The 27,722-nt window shown below is 39.3% G+C and overlaps 1 protein-coding gene across 2 annotated transcripts in view; it reads left to right on the forward strand.

Annotated features, from left to right (window-relative positions):
* The first annotated feature begins 2,908 nt into the window (after positions 1-2,908).
* Positions 2,909-27,722, forward strand: part of LOC126298947 (ras-related protein Rab-9B) — a 37,453-nt gene continuing 12,639 nt past the window's right edge. Inside the window, exons 1-2 of one of the 2 annotated variants that reach the window (XM_049990551.1) lie at positions 2,909-2,987; positions 3,164-3,462. In XM_049990551.1, the coding sequence (XP_049846508.1) occupies positions 3,250-3,462 (213 nt within the window). In that variant the 5' untranslated portion in view covers positions 2,909-2,987; positions 3,164-3,249. Of the gene's footprint in view, positions 3,463-27,722 lie in introns of both variants that reach the window. The other variant, XM_049990552.1, reaches the window with a different exon arrangement.

Below are 27,722 nucleotides of genomic sequence, written 5' to 3' on the forward strand. Positions count from 1 at the left end.
ACAAAACACAGAAATCTAAATTTTTCAAAGTGCCTTTGGATACATTTTGTTGCCAATAAGCCGTGAATACCCAGTAATCTCTGAGATGGCAGTTGATTTATTATTAGTATTTTTAACTACATATTTGTTTGAACTGATCTTCTCACTGTTGCCTGAAATTAAAACATCGACCAGAGAGAGAAACTATAAAATATAATGATGAAGGAATGAGGTTTCCTTTGTCAGTGATTACGCCACAAATCAGCAGTGTCTGTGGAAATAAGCAATCTCAAGTATCTTATTGAAGGTATGAGTAGAGTTATTCATTTTAAAATTTGTATTAGAAAAATCTATTTTCTACAGTGAATTCAAGTTAACAAGTTGTTAATAAATGTGTGAGTCTATTCATGTTTTGTAATAGTAATGATAACAGTAATAACTGAGACCTAATTATGTAATAGTTGATAATTATATTAAGATTCACACGATTCTGAGGACACTGACATTTTGATGTACCTTATTGAGTCTAGGTCATCTGGATATTCCATGAGTTATAAAAGTCTGTAGACCATTGTGATGCAGTAAAGAAAATTTACACTGAATTATAAAAAACAACAGTCAGTTTGCCATACTTTTATCTAAACTTCATAAACAGGTGCTATGTTAGTATATACCTTAAATTTTAAGGCTCAAAATATACATTTTGTGTAGCATCATTGACTGGGGTATTTTACACATGTGGGGCTTAGCTGTTTTGTGCATGTGACTATTGTGAGTGCATTTAGGTTGGTGTATTATGTTGTTAATGGCGAAGATATGGAGAGGGGGGAGTAAGTTACTCCCCACTTTAACACATAGTCTTCTTATTTTGTATAGCAGCCAGGATACCATCAATCTTAACATCCACATTTGACAGAGGCATCAACTGAACAATGACACATGCTCAGATATTAGGAGTAGTTTGAGAGTTGATGTTTCACTGCCAGGTAACATAGCTTGATGAAATTTGGACCGTTCATAGAAAGAACTACTTCATTGTAAAATACGAGGTAACTGAAAGAAATATGCAAGGAGACGAGCAGAAATGACACATTTTTTCAAAGACAGTAAGTACCCTGAAATCACAAAGATTTGTGTTGATCCGTGGGACATTACAAAAGATTTGTTATTAATAGGATCTGTGATCACCAACGATAGCAATGTATGCTCTGCAAAGTGCTCTCATGCTGGTCAAAAGGTTGATAACGAGTTCTTGTGTTAGGGCATTCCATTCCTTCACCAGTGCAGTTGACAACTTCTGAATGGTCGTTGGTGCTTTTGGACATGTTGCAGTATAGCTCCTTAAAACGTCTCACAACTGCTCGATGGGATTTAGGTCAAGGGAGTGGGCACACCAGTCCATTCGCCAAATTTCTTCAAAGAGCTCCAACACGAGTGCTGTTTGCATTCGCACATTGTCATCCATTAAAATGTCAAGGCCGAATAAACCCCAGAAAAGACACACATGGGAAGAGTACAGTATCACAATAATCTTGACTGGTGAATCTACTGTGTTCAAAGATATGAAGGTCCGTATGCCCATACAACATTATGCCTGCTCACATCGTAACACCTTCCAGTTTCCCAATGATACATCCTCATGTGAAGTAATCGAAACGTTGTCACTGAGCCATATTGTAATGAAGACCACCACTACAGGGCACTGTAACTGCTCGCTGAGTGACACACACTTTCTTTCCCCATTACTTCAACTGCCTCGTTTCAGGGTAAAAACAACTTGGCCCTATAGCAATGCTGACGTCACATCAAGTTACGTCCAGCTTTCTGTTCACGACTAAGGAGACCTCTGGAAATAAGCTTAACTCATTCCCACCTTGCAGTTAATGTGTTAATCGTACTTTATCTACACAGAACAGATAAAAATATCGAAACGCCACTAACACAACACATTACCATGCCTATTACGGTGTATGAAAAGAGTTGACATTCAAAACAGCAAATGGATAGATATAGCTCCTTAATCTGTTTCAATGGAATCTTATACCATTCTACATGCAAAATAGTGGCAAGTTCTGGTAACGATGATGGGGATGGATTGCGATCACACTTTTCTCTCCAAAGGAGATCACAAAGTCTCAACAATATTGCGATCTGGTGACTGTGATGGCCAAGGAGATGTGACAAAACATCCTTATGCTCACAAAACCAGTCCGGGACGATGAGAACCGTGTTTACAGGAGCCATGCCGTCTTTGAATACAGCATCACAATAGGGGAACAGACATTGTACCATGGGATGGACCTCAAAATGGTCACATGATCCTCGGCAGTAATGCGACCTTGCAGATCAGGCCTAACCGTGGGGCTCATGGAATACCAAGATATGGCTGCCCTTCCCAAATCGTCATCGAACTACCGTCATGTTTCACTCTTGGGACGTAAACTCAGCCAGAAGTTGGAAACAGTGTGAAAGAACACTCATCTGACAAAATGACTGTCTTCCATTGCTCGATAGTTCAGATTTATAGCTTAGGCACCAATGTTTACCTGTTAAGGAATTTGCGTCACTGTTAAGTAGTTTTGGAATTCCATATCAGACCGTGTTGCATTCTTTCTTATGTGCTGATAAAAATGTTGTTAGACAATTTATGTTTGATTAGGAATGGTAGAGTTTTGACGCCCTATCAAGGTAATAGGAGAGGAAGCATTAGCTCAGTTCGAGAATGATGTCAGAGAAATCAGTCAGATCTTTTTAAAAGACAGTCTTCTGATTACGCTTTGAGAAGTAACGAAGTAAGTAAAAATGCATCTACAGGCATTAGATATAGGCCACGTTTCTCGTTAGCGCTGCAATTCGTTGTTCTAGTCATCAAACATGAAAGATACAGCACATTATATATGCAGTCGGTCGCAACTTGCATATGCTTGTGCGTAACATCTTTGTGTCGCACTTTTGACAATAGTCTGATGTTGGTATCAGAAGTTGTTTAAGGAATGGTGGGGTGTGTGGTACGTTGGGAAAGATATTAAATATATATAGCTGCAGTTTGTGTGTAGCATATTTACAATAATAATTAAAAACAGTGGACGACAGTTGTCATCGGCCGATGCTGCGATTGACGCGGTCGATATTAACACAAATGAACTACCTGAATTGTTGCAACTTCATGCATTCTGTGTTTCAGATGCAGTATGTGTTTTGGGGCCATACATAGCCATCACCGACAATTTGGCATCTGACAGAGTGATTGTGATATTATTTACATATCTAATGGCAGGGAATACATTCCAAGGACGACACTCTCGCCAACCAAGCAAAAACACGCTTCTGAAAGTAGTTATACTTGGTGATGGAGGAGTTGGAAAGTCGTGCCTTATGAATAGATTTGTTAGCAATCATTTTGATGAACATTCTTTCCATACAATTGGAGTCGAATTTCTTAATAAGGATATAGAAATAAATGGAGAAATGTACACATTACAGGTGAGAGCAGTGATCATAATTGTTGTTATTAAGTGAAAATGTGTCTGTTTGCGCGCTCTATTCCCATTTAAGATGTAATATTGTAGTGATGTCAGAAGTAAACGCTAAAATGGTGAGAACAGAGACATATTACAATTCAGTGAAAGTTACGGGTGTTACATTTTCAGCCTTATTACTGAAACATTGTGAGTTTAATTCAATTGTCTGATGGTGCTACCTCGTTATTGTAATATGCTTAAATTCTCATACGCATATGAACAAATATTTTACTCAATATATGGTGTTCATTTATTTGTATTTCTCTGTTGCTACCGGAAATAGCAATTTGGTACATAGTCTGCAAATACTCTATAGGACAAGTATGGCTTTATTGTGTATTGATAACATAATAATGTGAACAAATAACGGGATAGAAAGCAATAAGTCTGGTTTAGAATGTCATGTCATTTGCAATAGGTGTGTTTCAGAATGTCAGATCATTTGCACCAGTTATCACTTCCTCGATTTGAGGCTTAAAAAACTTAAAACAGGGTAGAAGCAGTGATCAACCAGGTGCTGTTTCAGTTCTGCTTTAATCATAGGTGAATTTTGTATCTGCTTCAAACAGGATGATGTTGCTTATACATCAGAATGTGGTATACTATTCCTTTACAAATATTTGTAATTGTCCTATTATCAATTTATTGTAATTTTTTTAGCTACCAATTCCTTGTGTTTGCCAGTTATGGCTGGAGATCAATATTACCACAGTAAAATGAATGCAATGTTGCTCTGTAAACTGATACTAAAATTGATGGTGTTTAAGTTTTAAAGTGAAAAACTGGATTACACTGCCCTTACAATAAAAACACAATCATAAACTCAACTCTTGGAACATATTGTAATTAAATGGCAGTTCAGGTAGACACTTCTATCACCAGCAAAGAATTTTTCAATCCTGTATAAAGGTCCATTAATTAACACAGAATTTTAGTTCTGAATTACTCTATTGTTTATTAAATATCCTTAGGTAGTGCAGTAAATAATTTTAGGGCACTGTTGGAAAACTGTTTTGTGTCGTTCTTAATTAGCATCTTGGCCTGCCTATAGTGTCATTATTGAGCTTGTTGTGTTGGTGAATCTCATTTCCCTTCCTGTAGATCTCATGATATTATTTATCTTTGTGTGGATCAGGTAGTTGATGAACATATTTTGGATGAAATCATTCAGAACTAATCTGAAAAAAAAAGTGTGTACAGTGGTGAGTTTTGTTGCTTGTGGTACAGTGATCCTCATTACTTCCTTTTGCAACAAAAAACACGTTCTTGCAGCCTACAAAGTAGCCTCACAGAAGCAGTCCATAGCTGATATGGCTGTGGAATATTATAGTACACTGTTAGTAGATACTGTTTGGTCTTATACTTTTTAGCTCCTCAAGAGATACATGACCTGTGAAAGTTTGGACCATACTTGTTTAGTGTTCTGTTGCCAGTTTAACTTTGTATAAATGGGAAATTCCATATGTTTAACAGCTGCTCTATCACCGAGTGCTCCATTATCACTGAGGCTGCAAGCTGTCCTCTGTATTTTGTCTTCATTAGTTTTCATCTGTTTGGAATAAACCAGGGCTTCTGCTTGTTGAACAGCCGGAACAACACACTCCCATTTTGAGAACACTGTTGTTTCATCTGCAAATTGCAAAGTGTGCCCATTACAGCTTATGTTGTTAATGAAAACCAAGATCAACAGAGATCTTATTACGTACCTGTATGGCACGTATGTTGTGTTAGTTCTTTCCACTTGAGTATGGTTTGTGCATTGATACAATCTATTATTCAGGTAGGATTGAAGAGTTTGCAAAACAGCTCCTCCAGTACCATATGATTTTATCTTGCTGAGCGTGGTCTTAACATCGAATTGTTTAGTAAGAGAACAAAGTACCAGTACTGTATACTTATCATCTTCAAAACCCTGATTTATATTTGTTAATTAAGTCAAGTGCTCTTGTTGTCATTGACTTGCCTTTTCGAAGGTTGTGCTATACAGTATAGAAAAAGGTGACATGTAGTGTATGCTTCTGCTTAGTATCATATGAGTGAAAATCACAGTTATGCTTGAAGATATTTTTTAAGGGTCTTCCTTTTTTGAAGATCAGTTTTTCATGAGTGTATAAATAAGGCAGGGACAGTGTATTATGCCTTTTAAATATTGGTCTACAGGAGTCTCTCTATTGTATTATTATTATTTTTTATTCTGAAAATCTTTTTCTGTAGTCTAAATCTTTTTTCTGCTAACTATGGAGTTCTCTCAAAAGATAATTCTATACATCAATAGTGATTGGATAATGTGATGGTACATTGTTGCCTCTGTTGCACAGCTTTATTTTGCTTGAGGCCTCTTACAGCATTTTGTGGGTGTTTATTAAATAACATCTTCTATACACTGCTGAAACTGTTTTTCCATCAATGCCAAAAAGTGGTTTTGCAGGGTGTAGTTTCTGCACAATGTGAAAATTTACTGTCACTGTTTTTCAGACTCTTATTACAATTCAGTTTGTTTCCTGTGGGCTGTCATCACATATTCCGTAAAGTATGAAATCTAAACTAGAGTGTAGTATTTGACCTCACGCCAAAATCTTAGTTGTGGTGACACTGACCTGCAGTGTGAAACCTTTACACACTGCTTTGCACTTCTTTTCATTATTTTCAAGGTATCAGTTTACTATGATTGTAACATATGTGCACTACAAATTGTAGCAATTATGTTGGAACTGATTGTGTTAATGGTATTTTGGGTCAGTCAGTCAATAATAATGTACAAAGACTGCACAGTAGGAAGAATGTGTGCTCCTCTTAATTAGATTTTCAGTCATGCTCCAAACTAGTCCCACCATATATTAATTCACAGGGCAAGTTTATAGTTTGTTTTCTTCCTCCTCGTTTATTGAGCCTAGTGCTTGGTGCCTACTTTTGTCGGTGAGACTGTCACTATTAGCAAAAAGCAGCCTATCTATCTATTACTTTCCACTAGCTGTTTCCTGAGAGATTTTTAGGCAATGTTTTAAATCTGATAACCTGGTAGGTTTCTGGTTTTCTAGATGATCATAACCCAGTTTTCTATGAATGGCTAGTTGGTTTAGTTGCATGAAGGTAGAGCTGCTATATTGGATATGCTAATGTTGTTACCACCTGTGTGTTTGTTTTTTCTAGTGTACATGACAAATGCAAGTAATGAGGAATTTTTGTGGCTACAGAATGATTAAATAAAGGGTGACTATGTTACTCATGTAGTGATTTTATGAAGGTCTAGATTGTTTTTAAAGTAGTCACTTCCATGTCATACAAATTTCATCCTGTATGTCTACCAGTCCTCAAACATAATGGAACTGATTGTGTTCAGAAGTCATACAAATGCAGATTATCATGTGAAATATGTCTTGGTGTATCTAGAGCTATTAAGTTATCTCCTCTTGCAATTGTGGCAGATGAGTTAGTAATTCTCATTCACTGTAACAGCCAGAACTTATTCGTCTGTCGTAGATTCCAAGCATTGTCTTTTTGAACCCTCTAAACCACTATGTTATTGTCAAGGTTGGGAGAACATGCTGAATATGTTGGAGAGTGGGTATGACTGAGGCATCTTCCACTATACATTTCGTTGCCTTATTGTCCAAGGTATACACATGAACTTCTGTGGAACTTTGGACAGTAGGAGAAAGGTGGTTGCAGATTGTTGGGTTTTAGGGTTTCTCCAATGACTGAATTAGTATGAGCATTGTCCATAAAGGATAAAATTGTGAACTGAAAACCAATCTGGAATGAACTTTGAATCTGCCAGGAAGTTTTACGGGTTGATCCTATGAAAGTACTAGTCCTTCTTTCATAATGAGGTTGATATTTGTAGACTGTTACAGGATTTCCACTGTCCTCTGAAACATTGTCTCTTTCTGCAAAAAGTTGTTGGCTGTGGGATTAGATAATCTAACCAAGACGTAAAAATTTCTGTTGCCTCCTGCTCCAACCTGAACTAATGCTTGGTCTCTGTTGACCCCTGTGTCAATGAGATATTGATTTACTACCGATGTTCCTCCCCTTTTCCAAATAAATAAATGACATGACTAATTACTTTGTTGAAATGTGAAAACAAATTTTTACTTTGATTTAAGAATACATATATGGGAACACATAAGCAAGGAAGCCAGTTTTTGAGAAGATACAGTAATATTTACTGATTTCTGTATGCTTTTCTCTCTCTCTCTCTCTCTCTCTCTCTCTCTCTCTGTGTGTGTGTGTGTGTGTGTGTGTGTGTGTGTGTGTGTGTGTGTGTGTGTGTGTGTGTGTGTGCGCGCGCGCGCGCGCGTGCGTTTTATGCATGGCATTTCTCTGGCCATTGGAAAAATATATCATGATATAGCTTCCATGATGAACTGTGTGGACCAAGGAATAACTGGTTGCATGAGCTGGTTCACAAGTTTGATAAGTCAAGGCTATACATGACCTAAAAGCAGCCATGCCTAGTAAAGCAGGATGCTATTGAAACAATCATGTAATGAGTGACAACTTCATTATTTACACAGTAGAACATGAACAATTTGAAAAGCTTGTATCAGAATTATTTGAATAACCTTTCTAATGACACTGCTACCAGTACATTTACTGCTTAAAATTGTTGGATTGAGATATGTGGGAATTAGTTAATTTTGGGGCTCATGAAAATAATCTTTGGTCATGAGTTCATATTTCTAAAAGCAATAATCTGACAATTGATTTCATTGTAACAATGTGTGAAGTAAGTCTTGGAGCTAATTTTTGCATTTCAGTGCTTGCTTCAGTGTGGCACATGGACTGGTGAGCAGAATTTTAGTTCACTGGAGACTCATTACATTGCAATTGCTTCATATAATATCAATCTTGCATTAGCAGGAGTTTGAGGAATAAAGTGCTCCTGTGGAGTGCATCATTGTATGTTGTCAGTGGTAATTTGCTGCAACTATAATACTGATCTGCTGGGAAGAATGTTAGCAATTACCACTGAAAAGTGGATGCCTTGGTTTTGGAATCTTTAGAGCGGAAAATTAAAAAAAAAATAAAAATAAAAAGAAACTTAGTTCATACGTATTCAGATATTTGTTAAGACATAATAAAAAAAATTAGTTACCTGGCATCAGATGAACTGACAAGATTAATTTTCTTGGTATCATGTCACTTATATTGGTAACTGAAGTAACTTCATATTTGTAGAGCAAGTTTCTTGTAGTTAAGATTTAATAAAGTTTACAAACCAGCCCTGTGTAATGAGCAGACCTCAGTTTATTGATAGAATACTAGAGAAATGCAATCAGTCTACAAAGGAGATAGCTTGGAAATCACTTGTGCAACCCATCTTAGGATATTGTTCAAACATTAGGAACCCGTACCAGATAGGACTAGCACAAGATACTGACCATATACAAAGAAGTGCAGCATGAGTGGTCATTTGACCTGCAGGAGAGAGTCACTGAGATTTTGAAAGAATTGAAATGGCAGATTCATGAAGGTAGACAAAAACCATCTCAAGAAAATCTGCTAATAAAGTTAAGAACTGGCTTTAAATGATGAGTTTAGTAATATACTGCAACCCATTTTGTACTGCTGCCGTAGGTATCTTAAGGACAAGATTAAACTGATTACAGCATGCACAGAGGCATTTAAGGAGTCATTTTTCCCCCTGTTCCGTATGTTGATGGAATGGCAAAAGCCCTAATAAATAGTACAGTGGCACATACCCTCTGCCATGTACTTCACAGCGATTCATAGAGTATAAATGTAGATGTAGAATGAGCAAAATGGCGGTGTGTAATGTGTAGAGAGTGGTGGGGCCAAGTTAGATGTATAGATTTTATTGCTTTTTTTTTTTTTTTTTTTTTTTTGAAAAAAAAAAAAAAACAGGTAGCACTATTCCAAAGAAAACTACACTCACACAATAGGTAGTGAGATAATTGATATAAATATAAGTGGTGAATCACCAGACATTGAACAGTTTTCTCAGATTTGAGCAGTGTTGCACAGTTCATGGATGTATTTCAGTCTCATTTCATAAAACAAATGTCTTTCATTTGCATACTTCTATGTAACTGATTACTCCAAAGAATTCTGTTTAATTGGGCTAATGGTAGAGTGATATTTTACTCCTTAAACTGAAGCCACACTGCAACTTGTATTACAATGTTACAAGAACCTAATTATTCAGTACATAGCAGACAATCTGATGGTACAGTTGTATTTGACATTGACATAGTGTGTTGGAGACATCCACTTACCACCAGTATAATTTACAGCTGGCTGCACTATGCCAGGAATGCAATTGTGGCACTGTGTATTCAGCCGGAACAATGTAAAATTGTGTATGCCCTACAATAACAATCCTTACCATATCTGTATTAATTTCTGGTAACTGATAAAAGCAAGTGCTTCATTAATCGACTTTGTATGATTCTAAAAACAATGTCGCATAAGCAAAAACTTTCCACTATGTTTAAAATATAAAATATTTGTTCAAATTACTGTGCATTTTAATCAATTTCTGTCATGAAACTTCCTGGCAGATTAAAACTGTGTGCCCGACCGAGACTCAAACTCGGGACCTTTGCCTTTCGTGGGCAAGAGCACTTGCCCGCGAAAGGCAAAGGTCCCGAGTTCGAGTCTCGGTCGGGCACACAGTTTTAATCTGCCAGGAAGTTTCATATCAGTGCACACTCCACTGCAGAGTGAAAATCTCATTCTGGAATTGCTGTTATGCTTGACTCTGACATTACTAATGAATACTCTCTCTCTCTCTCTGTGTGTGTGTGTGTGTTTATTTACTGATTTATTAGTACTAGAAGACGACCGATTTCAACAGCCTACCAATTTACTGATCTTCTATATTATTATCCATCGCTGTCTGTCCCCCCTACCCCCCCCCCCCCCCCCCCCCCCCCCCCCGCCAGTGGTGGATTTGGTCTTGGACTATAATTTATTGATTATACATTGCAGGTTAAAACTGAAGAAATTGCCGAAAGGTAGTTGTTTGAGGAGATGGGGAAAGGAACACAGTAGGAGACGAATGGGTAACTTTGAGAGATAAAGTGCCAAAGGCGGCAGAAGGTAAAAAAGATAGTCATAGTAGAAATCTTCTATAACAAGGGGATATTGAATTTAATTGATGGAAGGAGAAAATGTAACAATGTGCAGCTCATAAAGAAGATAGGGAAACACACATCTAGAAAAAACAGGTTGACTGGAAGTGGAAAATGGCAAAACATGGATGGCTAGACAAGAAATGCCGGGCTGTAGAAGTGCACATAAATAGGAGAAGATAGATGCTGGCTATAGGAAAATTAAAGAATCCTTTGAAGACAAGAGTAGTTTCTATATGAATATTAAGACCTCGGATGACAAGCCCTTACTATGAAAAGAATCAACAGCTTAAAGGTGGGAGGAGTATGTGGGTGGTATATATAAGGAATACAAATTTGAGGACAGTACTATAGAATGGGAGGATGAAGTAGGGGAAGATGGGCCATATGATACTGCAAGAAGAATTTGACAGAGCACTTAAAGTCCCAAGTTGAAATATGGCTTGTTCAGTAGATGACATTGTTTCAGAATTAGTGACATTGTTGGGAAGCCAATGGTGACAAAAATATTTCATCTGGTACGTTAAATATGAGACAGGTGAAATACTGGATCTGAAGAAGAATGTAATAATTCCTTTTCCAAAGAAGGCAGGTGCTCACCACTTGAATTATTTACATAAGAATCGGGGGGGGAGGGGGGGGAGAGAGAGAGAGAGAGAGAGAGAGAGAGAGAGAGAGAGAGAGACTGGTAGAACTATCTCGAGTAACATCAGTTTTTCTTCCAGTGAAATGTAGGAACATGTGAAGCAATTTTCAGCCTATTATTCATCTTAGAAGATAGGTTGAGGAAAGTTCGCCACTTTACCTCAGAGAATGTGTCCTGCAGTCAGGGACAAAAAATCATATAAGAGCTTTATACATTGATCGCAGCCTATCAGGCTTGAAGTTTGAAGTGAAGGCAATATTGGCTGTGAAAACCTACCTTGTATGATCTACGTTTATGACATTTGCAGATTTAACTTTCGACAGTTCTGACTCCAATGCATCCTGTGAAATTTTGAAAGAACCAGGGATAAAATAGAGATAGCTAAAAGTTATATACTACTTGTAAACAAATCGGACTGATGTTACTAAAAGCGAAAGACATGGAAGGGTAGTAGTAGTTGGGAAAGGAGGGAGACAGGATTATAGCCTGTCCCCGATGTTATTCAGTCTATACATTGAGCAAGCAGTAAAGATAATGAAGAAGAAATTTGGAATGGGAACCAAAGTTCAGGGAGAAGAAATAAAAACTTTGGGGTTTGCTGATGACATTAGAATTTTGTTAGACACTGCAGAGGATTTGGAAGAGCAGTTGAACAGAATGGATAGTATTTTGAAAGGGTATGACAATATGAAAATCAGCACAAGCAAAATAAGGGCAGTCAAATTAAATGATGCCATGGACATTAGATTAGCAAATGAGAGGGTAAAGTAGTAGATGAGTTTTGCTGTTTGAGCAGCAAAATAACATGATGATTGAAATAGGGAGGATGTAAAATGCAAGAAAGACAACCATAAATCAGATCTATACTCCAAGGGAAATTTGAGAGAATAAGATTGAATTTGGGATTGGCACACATCACTTCTTTAGACTTATAGCAACACAATATAGTATAGATAGAGATCAATTATATAATGCCATGGCTGAATTGGGAGTCCCTAGAAAATTAGTAAGGGTTGTGGGAATGACAATGTGTGAGACAGGAACTAGTGTAAGAACAGGAAGAATGATTTCCGATACAGTACATATTGAAAATGGGACAAGAGAAGGAGATGCACTCCTGCTTCTTTTCAGTGTTTCCCCAGATAAATTAGAGTGAGGTTTTTTTGAACAGGGGGATGATCTTCCATGAATCATTGCAGATATTCACTCATGCAGATGACATAAATATTGTGGAGTGAACCCGAAAGGCAGTGGAAGAGACATTTAGTGCCCTTGAACAGGTTAGCGGGAATATGGGATTAAACATCAGCCAGCAGGAAACAAAATACGTGATTGCCAAAAAGACATGCAAGAACAACATGCTGCCTCAATAATGGCGAGAAACTATACCTCTGAGAGAGATGAGCAGTTGAAGTATCTGGGTTCAACAATTATATATTCTAATGACATTTCCTAGGAGATCAGAGATTACTGGTGGCCAGTAGAGCCTCAGTTGCTCTAAAGAGACTTATCAAGGCTTCTGACCTGTACCAAGTTACTCATCTACAAAACACTTTTAAAAGCAATCTTTACACTTGTCTCCCAAACTTGGACTCGACAGCAAAAGACATTGAAATGCAGAACACATTCGATGAATAATTGACCCAGTTTGTGAAAGAGGAACTTGGAGGAAAAGGTACAATCATGAGTTGTACATCATTTATAGAGAGCCACCTATCAGAAGAATATTGAAATCTTACAGATTGAGGTGGGTTGGCCATGTAACACTTATCAGTGATGCAAAGCTACCCAAAAAAGGTATTACAAGGAAATCCAGGAGGACAAAGAGGGCCTGGTCAGCTGAAAATTAGACATTGAAGTGGAGTCATTGAGGATTTCCAGAAAATGAATTATAGAAATTGGAGAGCTGTAGCAATGGATTGAGATGAATGGTGGAAAATTGTTGAAGAGGGCAAGGCTCACAATGAGCTGTAGAGCCACAAAAGAGGTGGTAGTGCTGATGACATTGTAATTCTGTTAGAAATGGCAAGAGACTTAGAAGAGCAGCTGAATGGAATGAATAGTGCCTCGAAAGAAGGATGAAAGATGAACAATAGCAAAAGCAGACAAAGGTAATTGAATGTAGTCAAATTCAATCAGGCAATGCTGAGGACATGAGATTAGGAAATGCAGACAGCGAAAGCAGTAGATGAGTTTTGCTATATGGCCAGCAAAATGACTGACAATATTTGAAATAGTGATGACGTAAAATGCAGCCTGGCAATAGCGTTTCTAAAAAAGATAAATTTTGTTGATTTTGAATTTGAACCTTAATGATAGGAAGTCTTTCTTGAAAGTACTGGCCAGGGGTATAGTCCTCCGCAGAAGGTAATGTGCATGACAAACAGTTCAGATGAGAAGCGAATAGAAGCTTTTGACATCTGGTGCCACAGAAAACTGCTGAATATTATGTGGGTACATTGAATAACTAATGAAAATGTGCTGAATTGAAGTGGAAGAAAAAGAAATTATGGCACAACTCGACTAGAAAAACGGATTGGTTGGTACAACACATGCTGGGGCATGGAAAAAGTGTCAGTTTGGTGATGGACGGAAGTGTGGGGCTAATAAAAAGTAGAAGAAAGAGAGACAAGGCCTATTAAAAGTAGGAAATGCAAAGAGGTGTTGGTTTCAGTATTTACGCAGGAACAGGACTTGCACAGAATGTACTAGTGGTTATACAGGAATAGGGTGTGCACAGAACATACAAATGTGGAGAGTATCAGACCAGTTTCTCACTGAAGATTATTATCACTCTGTAATATGCATCCTCTCATGAACCATGGACCTTGCCGTTGGTTGGGAGGCTTGTGTGCCTCAGCGATACAGCGATGCCACCACAATGGAGCGGTATCTGTTGAGAGGCCAGACAAACGTGTGGTTCCTGAAGAGGGGCCTTTTCATACTTTACAGGGGCAACAGTCTGCATGATTGGCTGATCTGACCTTGTAACATCAACCAAAACAGCCTTGCTGTGCTGGTACACTAAATGGCTGAAAACAAGGGGAAATTACAGCCGTAATTTTTCTTGAGGACATGCAACTCTACTGTATGGTATGGTATGGTAAAATAGTCTACCATTCGGATCTCCGGCCGGGGACTGCTCAGGAGGATGGCGTAATCAGGATAAACAAAATTGCATTCTATGGATTAGAGCCTGCAATGTGTTAGATCCCTTAATCAGGTAGGTAGGTTAGGAAATTTAAAAAGGGAAATGGATAGCTTGAAGTTAGATATAGTGGGAATTAGTGAAGTTCGGTGGCAGAAGGGACAGGATACCTGGTGACGTGAATACAGGGTTATAAATACAGTCAAATAGTAGTAATGCAGGAGAGGATTTACTAATAAGTAAGTAAATAGGAATGTGAGTAGGCCACTACAAACAGCATAGTGAACGCATTATCATGGCAGAGAGAGACACAAAGCCCACTGGTACCACAGTAGCACAAGTTTACATGCTAACTAACTTCACAGATCATGAAGAGATTGAAGTAATGTCGGATGGAATAAAAGAAATTAGTCAAATAGTTAAAGGAGATGAAACTTTAATTATGATGGGGGAATGGAAGTCAGTTGTTAGAAAATGAAGAGAACAAAAAATATTAGGCGGACATGGACTGGGGGAAAGGAATGACAGAGGAAGCTGTCTGGTAGAATTTTGCACAGAGCAAATTTAATCATCGCTAACACCTGGTTTAAGAATCACAAAAGTAGGCTTGTATAAGTGGAAGAGACATGGAGACACTGGAAGGTTTCAGAATGATTATATAATGGTTAGACAGAGATTTAGGAACCAAATTCTAAATTTTAAGACATTTCCAGGGGCAAGTGTGGACTCTGACCACAATTTATTGATAATGAACTGTAGATTAAAACTGAAGAAATTGGAAAAAAAGTAGGAAATTAAGGAGATGGGACCTGGATAAGTTGAAAGAACCAGAGGTTGAAGAGACTTTCAGGGGGAGTGTCATGCAACGGTAGGTAGGGGAAAGAAATATAGTAGAATATGAATGGGCAGCTTTGAAAGATGGAATAGTGAAGGCAAGGCCTAGTAGAAATCCTTGGATAACACAAGAGATATTGAATTTAATTTACAAAAGGAGAAAATTTAAAAATGAAGCAGGTGAAAGGGAATACAAACATTTAAGATCAATAGGAAGTGCAAAATTGCTAAGCAGGAATAGTTAGAGAACAAATCTATGTAGGTGAAGATGAAATGGGAGATATAATACTGCAAGAAGAATTTCACAGAGTGCTGAAAGACCTAAGTTGAAACATGGCTCCAGGAGTAGATGACATTCTGCCAGAACTACTGATAGCCTTAAGAGAGCCAGTCAAGACAACACTATTCCATCTGGTGTGCAAGATGTGTGAGACAGATGAATACCCTCGGACTTCAAGAAGAATGTAATAATGTCAATTCCAAAGAAACGACTCGCTGGTGGGTGCGAAAATTTCCTAACTATCAACTAAGTTCTAGTACCTTCCGCTGCAGAAGTCGAACACGTGCCAGAACAAATGGACGTGGTCAGCCAATAGAGGGCTCCGCCTCCGCGGCAGCTATTTCGCGCAGCGGCTCTCGCGCAGCAAGGGCTCCACCGCTACGCCACGTGCAGACAGTGGCCAATAGCCGCTCCCTCCGGTTTCGTATATAGGGACCCGCTCTGCCCTAGTCCAGTCAGTCTGGTACTTACTCTGGTTTTCATTTCTATCTTTGCGGTACTGCGTTCTGGTCGTTGCTCATTGTTGACATTTGCCTGGCTCTGGTTCCGAGTGGATCTACTGTTGGTGTTTGGTGTTGTGATTTCCACAAGCCCCCATTGTTTATCTCTTCCTTGTTGTGTCGGTCACAGTCGGTTGTGGTCGGTTGTTGTCGTTGGTCTGTCGTCCAACTCATCCTTGTGTTTACCCGGTGGTGCGTGCTCCACCGCCGGCGGCTTCCCCACCTGGCTGCTCCGATCCGCAGCCCAAGACATTCCCGCAGTTGGTTTTGGTTACTACATAAGTTGTGGCTGCAAAATACTTGCACACACTCTTTAAAGAAGACTGAAAAAACTATTAAAGCCAACCTCTGGGCATATCAGTTTGGATTCCGGAGAAACGTTAGAACATGAGAGATAATACTGACTTTACAACTTATCTTAGAAGATATGATAACTATAGGCAAACCTACATTTATAACCTTTGTAGACTTAGAGAGAGCTTTTAACAGTGTTGACTGGACTACTGTCTCTGAAACTGTGAAGGTAGCTTGTGTAAAATACTTCAACTTATACAGAAACCAGATGACAGTTACAAGAGTTAAGGGGCGGGAAAGGGAGGCAGTGATTGGAAATGGAGTGGGATGGGATTGTAACCTGCCCCCAATGTTTTTCTATCTGTTCATTGAGTAAGCAGTAGAGGAAAAAAAGAAAAATATGAAGTAGGAATTAAAGTCAAGAGAGAAGAAATAGAAACATTGAGGTTTGCCAATGACAGTGTAATTCTGTCAGACACCAGAGGACTTGAGAAAGCAGCTGAACAGAATGGACTGTCTCTTGAAAGGAGGGTATAAGATAAATGTAAACAAAAGCAAAACACTTTTAATGGAATATAGTTAAATTAAATCAGGTGATGCTAAGGGAAACAGATTAGGAAATGAGAAACTGAAAGTAGTAGATGAGTTTCGCTATTTTGGCTGCAAACTGACTGATGGTGGCTGAAGTAGAGAGGATATAAAATGTAGACTGGCAATGGTAAGAAAATCATTTCTGAAGAAGAGAAATTTGTTTACATTGAATGTAAATTTAAGTCATAGGAAGCCTTTTTTTTTGAAGGTATTTGTCTGGAGAGTAACCATGTATGGAAGTGAAACATTGATGATAAATGGGTTGGATAAAAAGAGAATAAAAGCTTTTGAAATGTGGTGCTGCAGAAGAATGCTGAAGATTAGATGGCTCAATCATGTAGCTAATGAGGAAGTAATGAACAGAATTTGGGAGACAAGAAATTTGTGGCAAAGACGGCTAGAAGAAGGGATTGGTTGATACGACACATTCTGAGACATCAGTGTTATTCGGAGACGTAGTGGCTTGCGCAGGATAGAGTGGCATGGAGAGCTGCATCAAACCAGTCTTCAGTCTGAAGACAACAACAACAACAACAACATAACAACAGTAAGCAACAATAATAATAAATGTTTGAAGATGCGAATCTCAGTAGTCATTTCTCACAGAATGGAACAGAATTTGTGGTGCAAATTTGTTTATAATGGGTGGTTAGTGGATACTTTCCTTTTATATGAAAATTTTGCATGGTGAAGGCTCACGGCATTATTGTATGTTGTGCTTGTTTACAACACCATTTCACTGGTGAGAATATAGGTGTAAAAATAAGTAATGTACTTTTTTGGCAGTTTTCAGCCATGTTTTTGTTTACTGGTGTGACCACTGGAGATTTGCAATTTACTTGCAGTGGAGAAGAATAAACTTTGAGAACAGTATGAACCTGTGCTAAAAGCATATCAGATATGATCATTTTTCTTAACAGTCTGTGCACTAGAAAAAACATTTACTTTGGGTTTTAGTGCTTACTATAATGACTAAACTAATGGGAACCATGTTCAGTGAAACAATAACATTTCAGAATGTGCTTGATATCACAGATTTTTAAATTATTTTACAGATATATTGCTACAATTAAGTGCTTATATATCTTGGAGTATACATATGGAACAATTTGAAGTGGAACGACATTATAAAATTAATCGTAGGAAAGGCAGGTGCCAAATTAGGAATGAAGGAATCCTCAAGAAATGTATGCCACTCATAAAGGATGTAATTTAAAAAATCCTCATTTGGCCAGTTTTTATAGTATTTCTGCTCATCCTGTGGCCCTCAACACACAGAGTTGGTGGAGGAAATAGGGAAGGTTCAAAGAAGAGTAGCATGTCTCATCACTGCTCTACTTAGCAAACATGAAGGGGATACAGCGATGCTGATCCAATTCCAGTTATAGCTGCTAAGAGAGGCATTGTGCATTACATTGTGGTTTACTGTCACACTCCTAAGCATGTCTCTCAACATGACAATCATGGTAAAATTGGCTCAAAAAGTAGCATATATTTACATCTAAATACATCCTCTGCAAATCACAGTAAACTGCATTGCAGAGGGTTCCTTTCCATTCCAATCGTGTATGAAGATTACGCAGCATGGCCGGCAGTTCGTGTCGAGGTGTCACCTCTCTGTATGTGCTGAGTAGTGATTGCCTGTCTGTCTTGGGAACACCGTGACTGCAAGCACTGGCCATCACATTGGGCGGCCTTTGCTGTCTCTGGATGGCACCTGTGGAGAGAACCTTCTTTTAGGGTAGATGGTGTCATGGTGGATATTTGATGTTATGAAACAACTAGTGTTATCAGCTGGTGGCAATGCTGCTCAGGCAGTCTCTTCAGATAGACTGCAATTCAGTGCTGATCATTATGATCTTAGGAACTTTGCGTTCTAAGCCACACCATGGAAGAGAAACAAAACCAAGTGACTTGCAGACTGTTATTCCCCCTCATTTCCTGGTTTGCACATGGACAGATGGAGTGTCCTTTCTCTCTGCTAAGCCGCTGTTATTTGTGGAGAATAGGAAGTATGTATTTAGCAATCTGCCTTCCCTTTGTCAATTATGAAGTGATTCCATCTTAATTAACGTGGAAGATCCCACACAGTCTTGGGCATTACTCTTTTGTAGACATCCTTGTGATGTATCTGTTACCATGACCCCTATAAGAACATAAACATGGTGCATAATGCTGCAGACTGATGGAGCCCTATGCAAACACATGAAGTATGCGGATGCACTTTGCACGGCATGTGCACCAATGCCCGAGTGCCAGGCAGTAAAGTTGACCCCTTGCTTTTGATGGGGATTCACTTTTAGATGAGGTCAAAGTAGTGGTTTACTGCTGCAGTGCAAAGCCATATATCCTAACGTCGATGGTGTGTTTTAAATGACAGTGCTTTGGGCATATGCCTCCCCAGTGTACATAGGATTCTATTTTGCGAAAATTCACCGTGTATGCTACCACCTGTCTCTGCCAAATGTGGGAATGACCACCCTCTCCAGTCATGAGATGTGCTGTCCTACCCAAGAAAAGCAAAGTTCAGCACCTGATAGTCACCACTTGCCTTTCATATTTTGAAACTTGGTAAAAATATGATAATTTCTGTCCTGTTTCAGTAATGTCAACTTCCACCACTACTGTAGTCAGGATGTCAGCAGTGCCAGGTGTATTTATTCCCTCTACATTGGCCTTCAGTAATCGTGCAAACAAACTTGAACTTGGAGCCAATAGGACCACCGGCTTCATGGTTCCTGTAGTGCCTTATCTGGGAACCATTTCCTGTAGCTGATTGGGGAAACAGCAGTCTCTTCTGGTTTCTCATAGTGACAGGGCTCCCTTTCAGGAACACTCTCCTCCAAAACCTACAGACCAGCAACCTCACACCAGCCAGTTGCTGAAGGAAGCACAGATTGTCGGTCTCGAGGCTGCCTGCTCTTCTTCCTTTCTTACACTCACTGGATAATTCTTCACAAGATTCTAGACTGCCAAAAGTTGTGAAAGAGAAAAAGCAGAAATCTTGAGAAACTGCTACTCCGATGAGATACAACTTCGAACCAATGTTCACTGATGTTGTTCCACCCCACTGGTGACACAGTGATCCTGTGGAGTAACCTGCCCTTCTGACCACTTCAGACATAACCAGGACACCCTCCACATGGTAATTCAGTGGAAGTGCGACAGATATTACTGTCACCTGCCAGAACTACAACTGCTGCTTTCCTCCTGTTGTGTGATCTGCATTGCTCTTCAAGAAACACACTGCACTGATGATCATTCTCCAGATCTTAGAGGTTACTATGCATTGTGTTGGAATTATTCTGGCCCCAAGAGAGCATCTGGAGGGATCTCTACAATTAGTAGAGCTCCCTCTGTACCACGTTGGAAGCAATAACAGTTGGACTGCAAACCACCCCAGCAATCACCATCTGTAATTTTTATTTACCTCCAGGCAGGTCACTTTCTTACCTTGAGATTAATCCAACAACTCTGCCACCATTTTCTCCTCCTTTGGGATTTCAGTGCATACCACCCCTCAGAGTTGCCTTCTGATTGACAAGCTTCTTTCCAATCCTGGTCTCCCTCTCCTCAATCACTATACTCGTACCCACTTCAGTGTCGCCCATGGCACCTATTTGGCTAATGACCTTATGAACTCTTCCCTCAATGTCAGGGCTTTGCTACAATGGTCACTGCACGACAATCTTTGTGTCAGTGATCATTTGTCGGTGATGCTGTTACTTCCTTGTCACTACCTGACAGACCATTTACTCTGTTGGGCTTGTCAAAGAGCCAACTTGCACTTGGGTATCTCTGCCATCACTTGTGTCCCCTCTGTCACACTGCATCGATGAGGTTGTGAGGTACATCTTTGATGAGATCACCTGTGTTGCTGGAACTAGTATCTCTATTCCGTGGGCCTACTCCAGCGTTAGCCAGTGCTGTGCTGGGCAACAGACATTGGAACACCTATTCAGGACCGTAAAAGGCCCCTGCAATGCCTCAAGTGACTTCCTTCACAGACCACACTCTTCACTTTCTAATTAGCTGCGTGCTAAGGCTCTCTATGTAATTAAACACAGCAAGAAGGAATGCTCCTCCTTGGGAATGTATGCTTTTTCATCCCAGGCGTGTGCTTAGCTCTATATTCTAGTGGGCCGCCAAAGATGTCCTGATATCCCGCTTCGTGGTGTTATATTTACTGACACTTTTACTTCTTGCTGAACACCTCGTGACCTGTTTTGTGACTACATTGGTGTCCTCTTCTTACCTGGCTATATTTCAAATTCAAAAGAGACAAGTTGAGGACATCCCCTTATCTTTGACCCCCTCACATCAAATGATATAATGAACCTTTCACTGACTGGCAACTGCTTTAGGCTCTTGGCTTGTCACACAATATTTCCTTAGCCCCTAACGTGATTCATCATCACATGACCACAAAATCTGAATGTTACTCAGACTTCATCTGTTGATTATCTTAACCGTATTTGGCTAGAATGTGTTTTCCCTTTGTAGTGGCTAAATAGTACTATCGACCTAATCCTTAAACCAGGCTAAAACCCAATGTCCATCAACAGTTGCTGACCAGTTAGCCTCATCAGTGTGTTCGCAAACTGTCTGAAATGAAAGATTGGTAGCCTGACTACTGTGCTCGGTTCTCGAATCACGGGGCCTTTTGTCCCCTATCCGTGCGGTTTAAAGCTCAATCCAATATTGACCATCTGCTCAGGGGGGAAACAGCAATCCAAAGTGCTTTTTTCTAAACACCAATACCTCATTGCAATGTTTTTTAATGTGCATAAGGCATACAACACAACTTGGCTGGTACTATCATGTACTTAACCTGCATGATGGGAGCTTTTGAGACTCCCTACCAATCTGTATTCGGTAATTCACTCAGCTCTCCATGGGTCCTAGGGAGCAACATCTCACAGGGATCCATGCTGTTTTTTACACTCTCCTTATAGCTATTAATGACTAGTGGCCTTAGTCCAAACACTGGTCATCACCACTCTAAATCTCAACAACATTTGCATTTGATGTAGCTCCCAATCTGTAGCCTTGGCCAAATGTCAACTCCAAGGCACCAATCAGACAGCTGCCAATTGTACCCATTCCCATTATTGCAGTTCTATACCATGAAAATGTGAGTCATGAGTTTCTGTCATTGCAGTGTGGTCTATCCTGGCCAAGAACTGTACTTGGGTGCTCAGCACTGGAACGTTGATGCGAAGTCCTGATTTTTGGACGCCATGTTGATAAAAAGCTGACGTGGCTGCCCCACATTAAACTAAAGACTAGCTGCATGAATTGTTTAACCCACTCCGTTTTGTTGCTCACACCACTTGGTTTGCCGATCACACTACTTTTCTCTATTTTAATCTTCAATGGATGTGCAAGTTTTCATAACATGGGTGGGCACGCGACATACTTTCTACCCATGGGAAGAATAGCTGTCTTAATGTTACCAAGGTAAACATGTAAGAGCGAAACATAGTTTGATTAAACAATAATAAAATAAATGTGCATAATATGAATTAAAGCACTGTTTAAGTAAACAATAATGAACTAAGCTTCCTTTGTATCATTCGTTGTCACTGACTGGTATTATCCACAGTAATGACCCACTCGAAGCACAGTTGCATCAGTTCCTAGTCAGATGCTTATTCGATTACCCATGATCTTGCAGACATCTGCCTCATTGTGGTATTGTGCTGCTAGCTCATATTGTTGATCATTTTCTTGCATGGATTATAATTTTTTTCTGACCTAGCTTGCTGTGTATTTTATATTACTGCGTGCTGACTTGGACATATAACAACACAATTTATCACTGTGTTAGCTGAATCAGTAATGAAGGACTAAGTATCGGTTCGCAATTGTGAAACAATGCTGGAACAGTGAAAAACAATTATTCGTGTTTTGCGTACTTCTTACATGGCCGCACCCACTGAAGGTTTAATGGGTCTAGCTTTTGTTCTGATTGGACTATGGTTGCCAGCTTTATGGCTCAGCAGTACCTTCAGCTATGAAATTGTTGGATGGAGTCCTTCATCATGGAGTAAGACTGACCAATGGTGCCTTCCAGACTAGTCCTGTAGATAGTCTTCTCATTTATGCAGTCACCATCTGGCTCTGGCCCAATAATCCAAATATCAAATTCCTTTTGCATACAAGGGACAGTGACCCCATGACCCCACCCTTGAGGTGGGTCTACTCATTTCCAGGACAACTCTGCCGGGACTTGTGCCTAACATCCTTAGAATGTGCTCCTTGTGTTCCCCATCTCCTCCCCTCCCGTTGGTTAGTATCCAGACTATGATTTAGGTTCAACTTTCCAGTGTGTATTCCTCTTTGTTCTTCAGAAGTATAGGGGTATTACCATCATTTACACTGGTGGCTGTAAAGCCGTGGGTAGGACGGTTAAGAACAAAGTTTGTTTCTGGGGACGTAGTGTTTTTACTAGAGCTGATAGCCATTAAAAGAACACTGTTTTACTAGATATCATCCCTCAACAACATTTTAATTTGTAGTGACTCACTGAGAAGTCTCCAGGCTATTTATTGATGTTACTCTTGTCACCCTGTGATATCTGCTATTCCTGCCCTTCTGACTGACTTTAGTCGTACTGCCTGCTCTGTTCTCTTTCTCTGGGTCATGAGTCATTGTGGGTATCTTAGGGAATGAACTGGCTAGCTGTTCGGCTAGAGAAAAGATTACTTGCCCAACATTCGTTTCAACAATAGCGTATTTGACTGTTCCCTGAAAATTGTATTAAATGATTAATTATGTCATTTTATGCTCCTCATATGTTATTTTTCCTCTTGAATTTCTGTATGTTTTTATAAAAACAGAAATGAAATTCAAATAATTTGAATACTCGCTAAAATGCTCCATTAGAATCATGTCACTGGCTACCTTGCTGCTTGTAGTCCATGATGCTAATTAATAGTGAAGTATTGTTTTGGAATTTGTTTAGGAAAATGAGTTAAAAATGTGTGTAGTAAAATTCTGCACAAATACATCTACAAAAACTCCTGAAAAGTTGGTTTTGAGTGTTGCAGAAAATGAGATGATTCATAAAATGCCGTTGGACTTACTGGCAAGTTGCCAGTATGTCGACTCACGAGTTCACTAACTTAATTAAAAAATGTCTTGCATTATGAAATTAACATTAACTTATCTCCAAGATATGTTCTTCCACTGTTGCGACGAAGGGTAGTGTCATTCAACGAAATTAAGGTCTAAGTTGAAATTATTGTTTTACCTAACTACACCACAATTATGTGACAGGTCACTTTTTAAAGGGGATACTGTCGAATTTTATTAGATGATGTCCATAGAACGCTGGTTCAAATCCAACCCGAAAAAACATTTTAACTTATTTGTAAAATAACGTGACTGTCCTCCCATATAAAAACCAAATTACAATTATAAAATTTCACCACACCAGTCAGAAACGTATTATTATTGCATTTTCCATGCCGTTTATGCGCGCTTACATTAACAATCGCTGTTCCCACATCGCGTTCAGAAAGATATTTTCTAGTTAATGTGGCCACACACTTTTAGCTTTATTAGAAACCATGTTTTCATCTTCATACTGTCTAGCTATGTCTTTATTGTTTAAACTTCTGCAGTTTCATCGTCCTACATAAAGATGAAGTATGTCTGCTTCAAATGCTAATGTTAGTCTCCACAAACAAACATCACAGCCCTTACATTTGTGTCGCCTCATGTTGTACGCACTTTGTATCTCTCTGTATAATCTCATCGTCCTACACCTCGTTGTACTGTGAACGTATGTTTATATCTTCACTATTAACAATGCTTTCCAAAAATATGAACTGTTTGTTTGTAAAGTAAATGCATTGATCCTCTATTGTCCATTTCTCAAAATAAGACTAAATTGAAGCTACATATAATACACCTCACAATTGAAACAACTCCTACAATCAGTTCTTGCTAACACTATTTATGTATTTCGTGTAAAACTTTTAAAATTTTATGACCCTACCAGGACTTTTTTCTTTGTTCGTTTTGTTTGGTATTGTTCATTGCATTTGGTCTGGGTCGATGTCAGATGACATCCTTTCAAATTGATTGTTGAGTCCTTTACTCAGTTTTTTTTTAAATTACAGAAGGCAAGCAGCCCTCTAACCAAACACAGTGAGCTACCATGATGGTGCTTCGAACATGTGACCCCTTTCACTGCAGTCAAAAAAGCTATCCGTTGCACCACCGAATGCTTGACGGATGCAATAACTCTCCTTCTACAGAGGAAATCGGCAACAAGTTTTAACGAGAATAACTTTATTGTGCTTTGTGTCATAGTTCATGACTGATAGTCGACAATACAGTTATAATATATGGACCCATTTGCAAAAGTTCCACAATTCCTTAGTTTTGAGCGAGTTTAAAGATGTTGCAGGGAACAGGGAAAAGAATTCCATTGTTGCATACATTGCCACGCTAAATGGGTGAAGCATAAATGCATCAACTTTGGCAAGGCTTCCACCATCAGCAATCACAAAATTTCTTTCTATTGTTACCTAAAACTTGTAATTGTTTCTTCCATCACTAAATAGCTAAACTGTTTGTAAAAACCTTGTAACTTTGGCCAACACTTCTATAATACAAGTATAACCTCGTCTTACTCCTAGCCTGTAATGTCACCAGAGGATCAGCCAATATCGGAGTGTTTTCGATAACATCTACATCTACATTTATACTCCACAAGCCATCCAGTGGTGTGTGGCGGAGGGCACTTTACGTGCCACTGTCATTACCTCCCTTTCCTGTTCCAGTCAAGTATGGTTCGCGGGAAGAATGACTGCCGGAAAGCCTCCGTGCACACTCGAATCTCTCTAATTTTACATTTGTGATCTCCTTGGGAGGTATAAGTAGGGGGAAGCAGTATATTCAATACCTCATCCAGAAATGCACCCTCTCGAAACCTGGACAGCAAGCTACACTGTGATGCAGAGCGCCTCTCTTGCAGAGTCTGCCACTTGAGTTTGCTAAACATTTCCGTAATGCTATCATGCTTACTAAATAACCCTGTGATGAAACGTGCCGCTCATCTTTGGATCTTCTCTCTCCCCTCTGTCAACCCGACGTGGTACGGATCCCACACTGATGAGCAATACTCAAGTATAGGTCGAATGAGTGTTTTGTAAGCCACCTCCTTTGTTGATGGACTACATTTTCTAAGGACTCTCCCAATGAATTTCAACCTGGCACCCCACCTTACCAACAATTAATTTTATATGATCATTCCACTTCAAATCGTTCCGTACGCATACTCCCAGATATTTTACAGAAGTAACTGCTACCAGTGTTTGTTCCACTATATAATCATACAAAAAAGGATCCTTCTTTCTATGTATTTTCAATACATTACATTTGTCTATGTTAAGGGTCAGCTGCCACTCCGTGCACCAAGTGCCATTCTGCTTCAGATCTTCCTGCATTTCGCTGCAATTTTCTAATGCTGCAATGTCTCTGTATACTACATCATCATCTGCGAAAAGCCACATGGAACTTCCGACACTATCTACTAGGTCATTTATATATATTGCGAAAAGCAATGGCCCTACAACACTCCCCTCTGGCACGTCAGAGGTTACCTTAACATCTGTAGATGTCTCTCCATTGAGAAAAACATGCTGTGTTCTGTTTGCTAAAACCTCTTCAATCCAGCCACACAGCTTGTCTGATATTCCGTAGGCTCTTAGTTTGTTTATCAGGCGACAGTACGGAACTGTATCGAACGCCTTCCGGAAGCGAGTTCGGTCTCACACGATCGCTGTTTCTGGAATCCATGTTGATTCTGGGTTTCCAGAAATGACATGATATGCGAGCAAAGGACATGTTCTAAAATTCTACAACAGATCGATGTCAAAGATATAGGCTTATAGTTTTGTGCGTCTAGTCGATGACCCGTCTTGAAAACTGGAACTACTTGTGCTCTTTTCCAATCATTTGGAACCTTCCGTTCCTCTAGACACTTCAGGTACATGGCTGTTAGAAGGTGGGCAAGTTCTTTCTCGTACTCTGTGTAGAATTGAATTGGTATCCCGCCAGGTCCAGTGATTTCAGTTGCTTTTTTATTCCTTGGACATTTATTTTGATGTCAGCCATTTTTTCGTTCGTGCAAGGATTTAGAGAAGGAACCGCGGTGCAGTCTTCCTCTGTGAAACAGCTTTGGAAAAAGTTGTTTAGTATTTCAGGTTTACACATGTCATCGCCATTATCATCCCAGAGTGTCTGGATATGCTGTTTTGATCTACTCACTGATTTAACGTAAGACCAGAAATTCCTAGGATTTTCTGTCAAGTCGGTACATAGAATTTTTCTTTCGAATTCACTGAACGCTTCACACATAGCCCTCCTTACGTTAACTTTGACATCGTTTAGCTTCTGTTTGTCTGAGAGGTTTTGGCTGTGTTTAAATTTGCAGTGAAGCTCTCTTTGCTTCTGCAGTAGTTTCCTAACTTTGTTGTTGAACCACGTTGGGTTTTTCCTGTCCCTCACAGTTTTACTTGGCATGTACCTGTCTAAAACGCATTTTACAATTGCCTTGAACTTTTTCCATAAACACTCAACATTGTCAGTGTCGGAACAGAAATTTTCATTTTCATCTGTTAGGTAGTCTAAAATTGGCCTCCTATTACTCTTGCTAAACAGATAAACCTTCCTATCTTTTTTTTATATTCTATTAACTTCCATATTCAGGGATGCTGCAACGGCCTTATGATCACTGATTCCCTGTTCTGCACTTACAGAGTCGAAAAGTTCAGGTATGTTTGTTATCAGTAGGTCCAAGATGTTATCTCCACGAG

The sequence above is a fragment of the Schistocerca gregaria genome, chromosome X, assembly GCF_023897955.1.
Source record: "Schistocerca gregaria isolate iqSchGreg1 chromosome X, iqSchGreg1.2, whole genome shotgun sequence".
Classification (NCBI taxonomy): domain Eukaryota; kingdom Metazoa; phylum Arthropoda; class Insecta; order Orthoptera; family Acrididae; genus Schistocerca; species Schistocerca gregaria.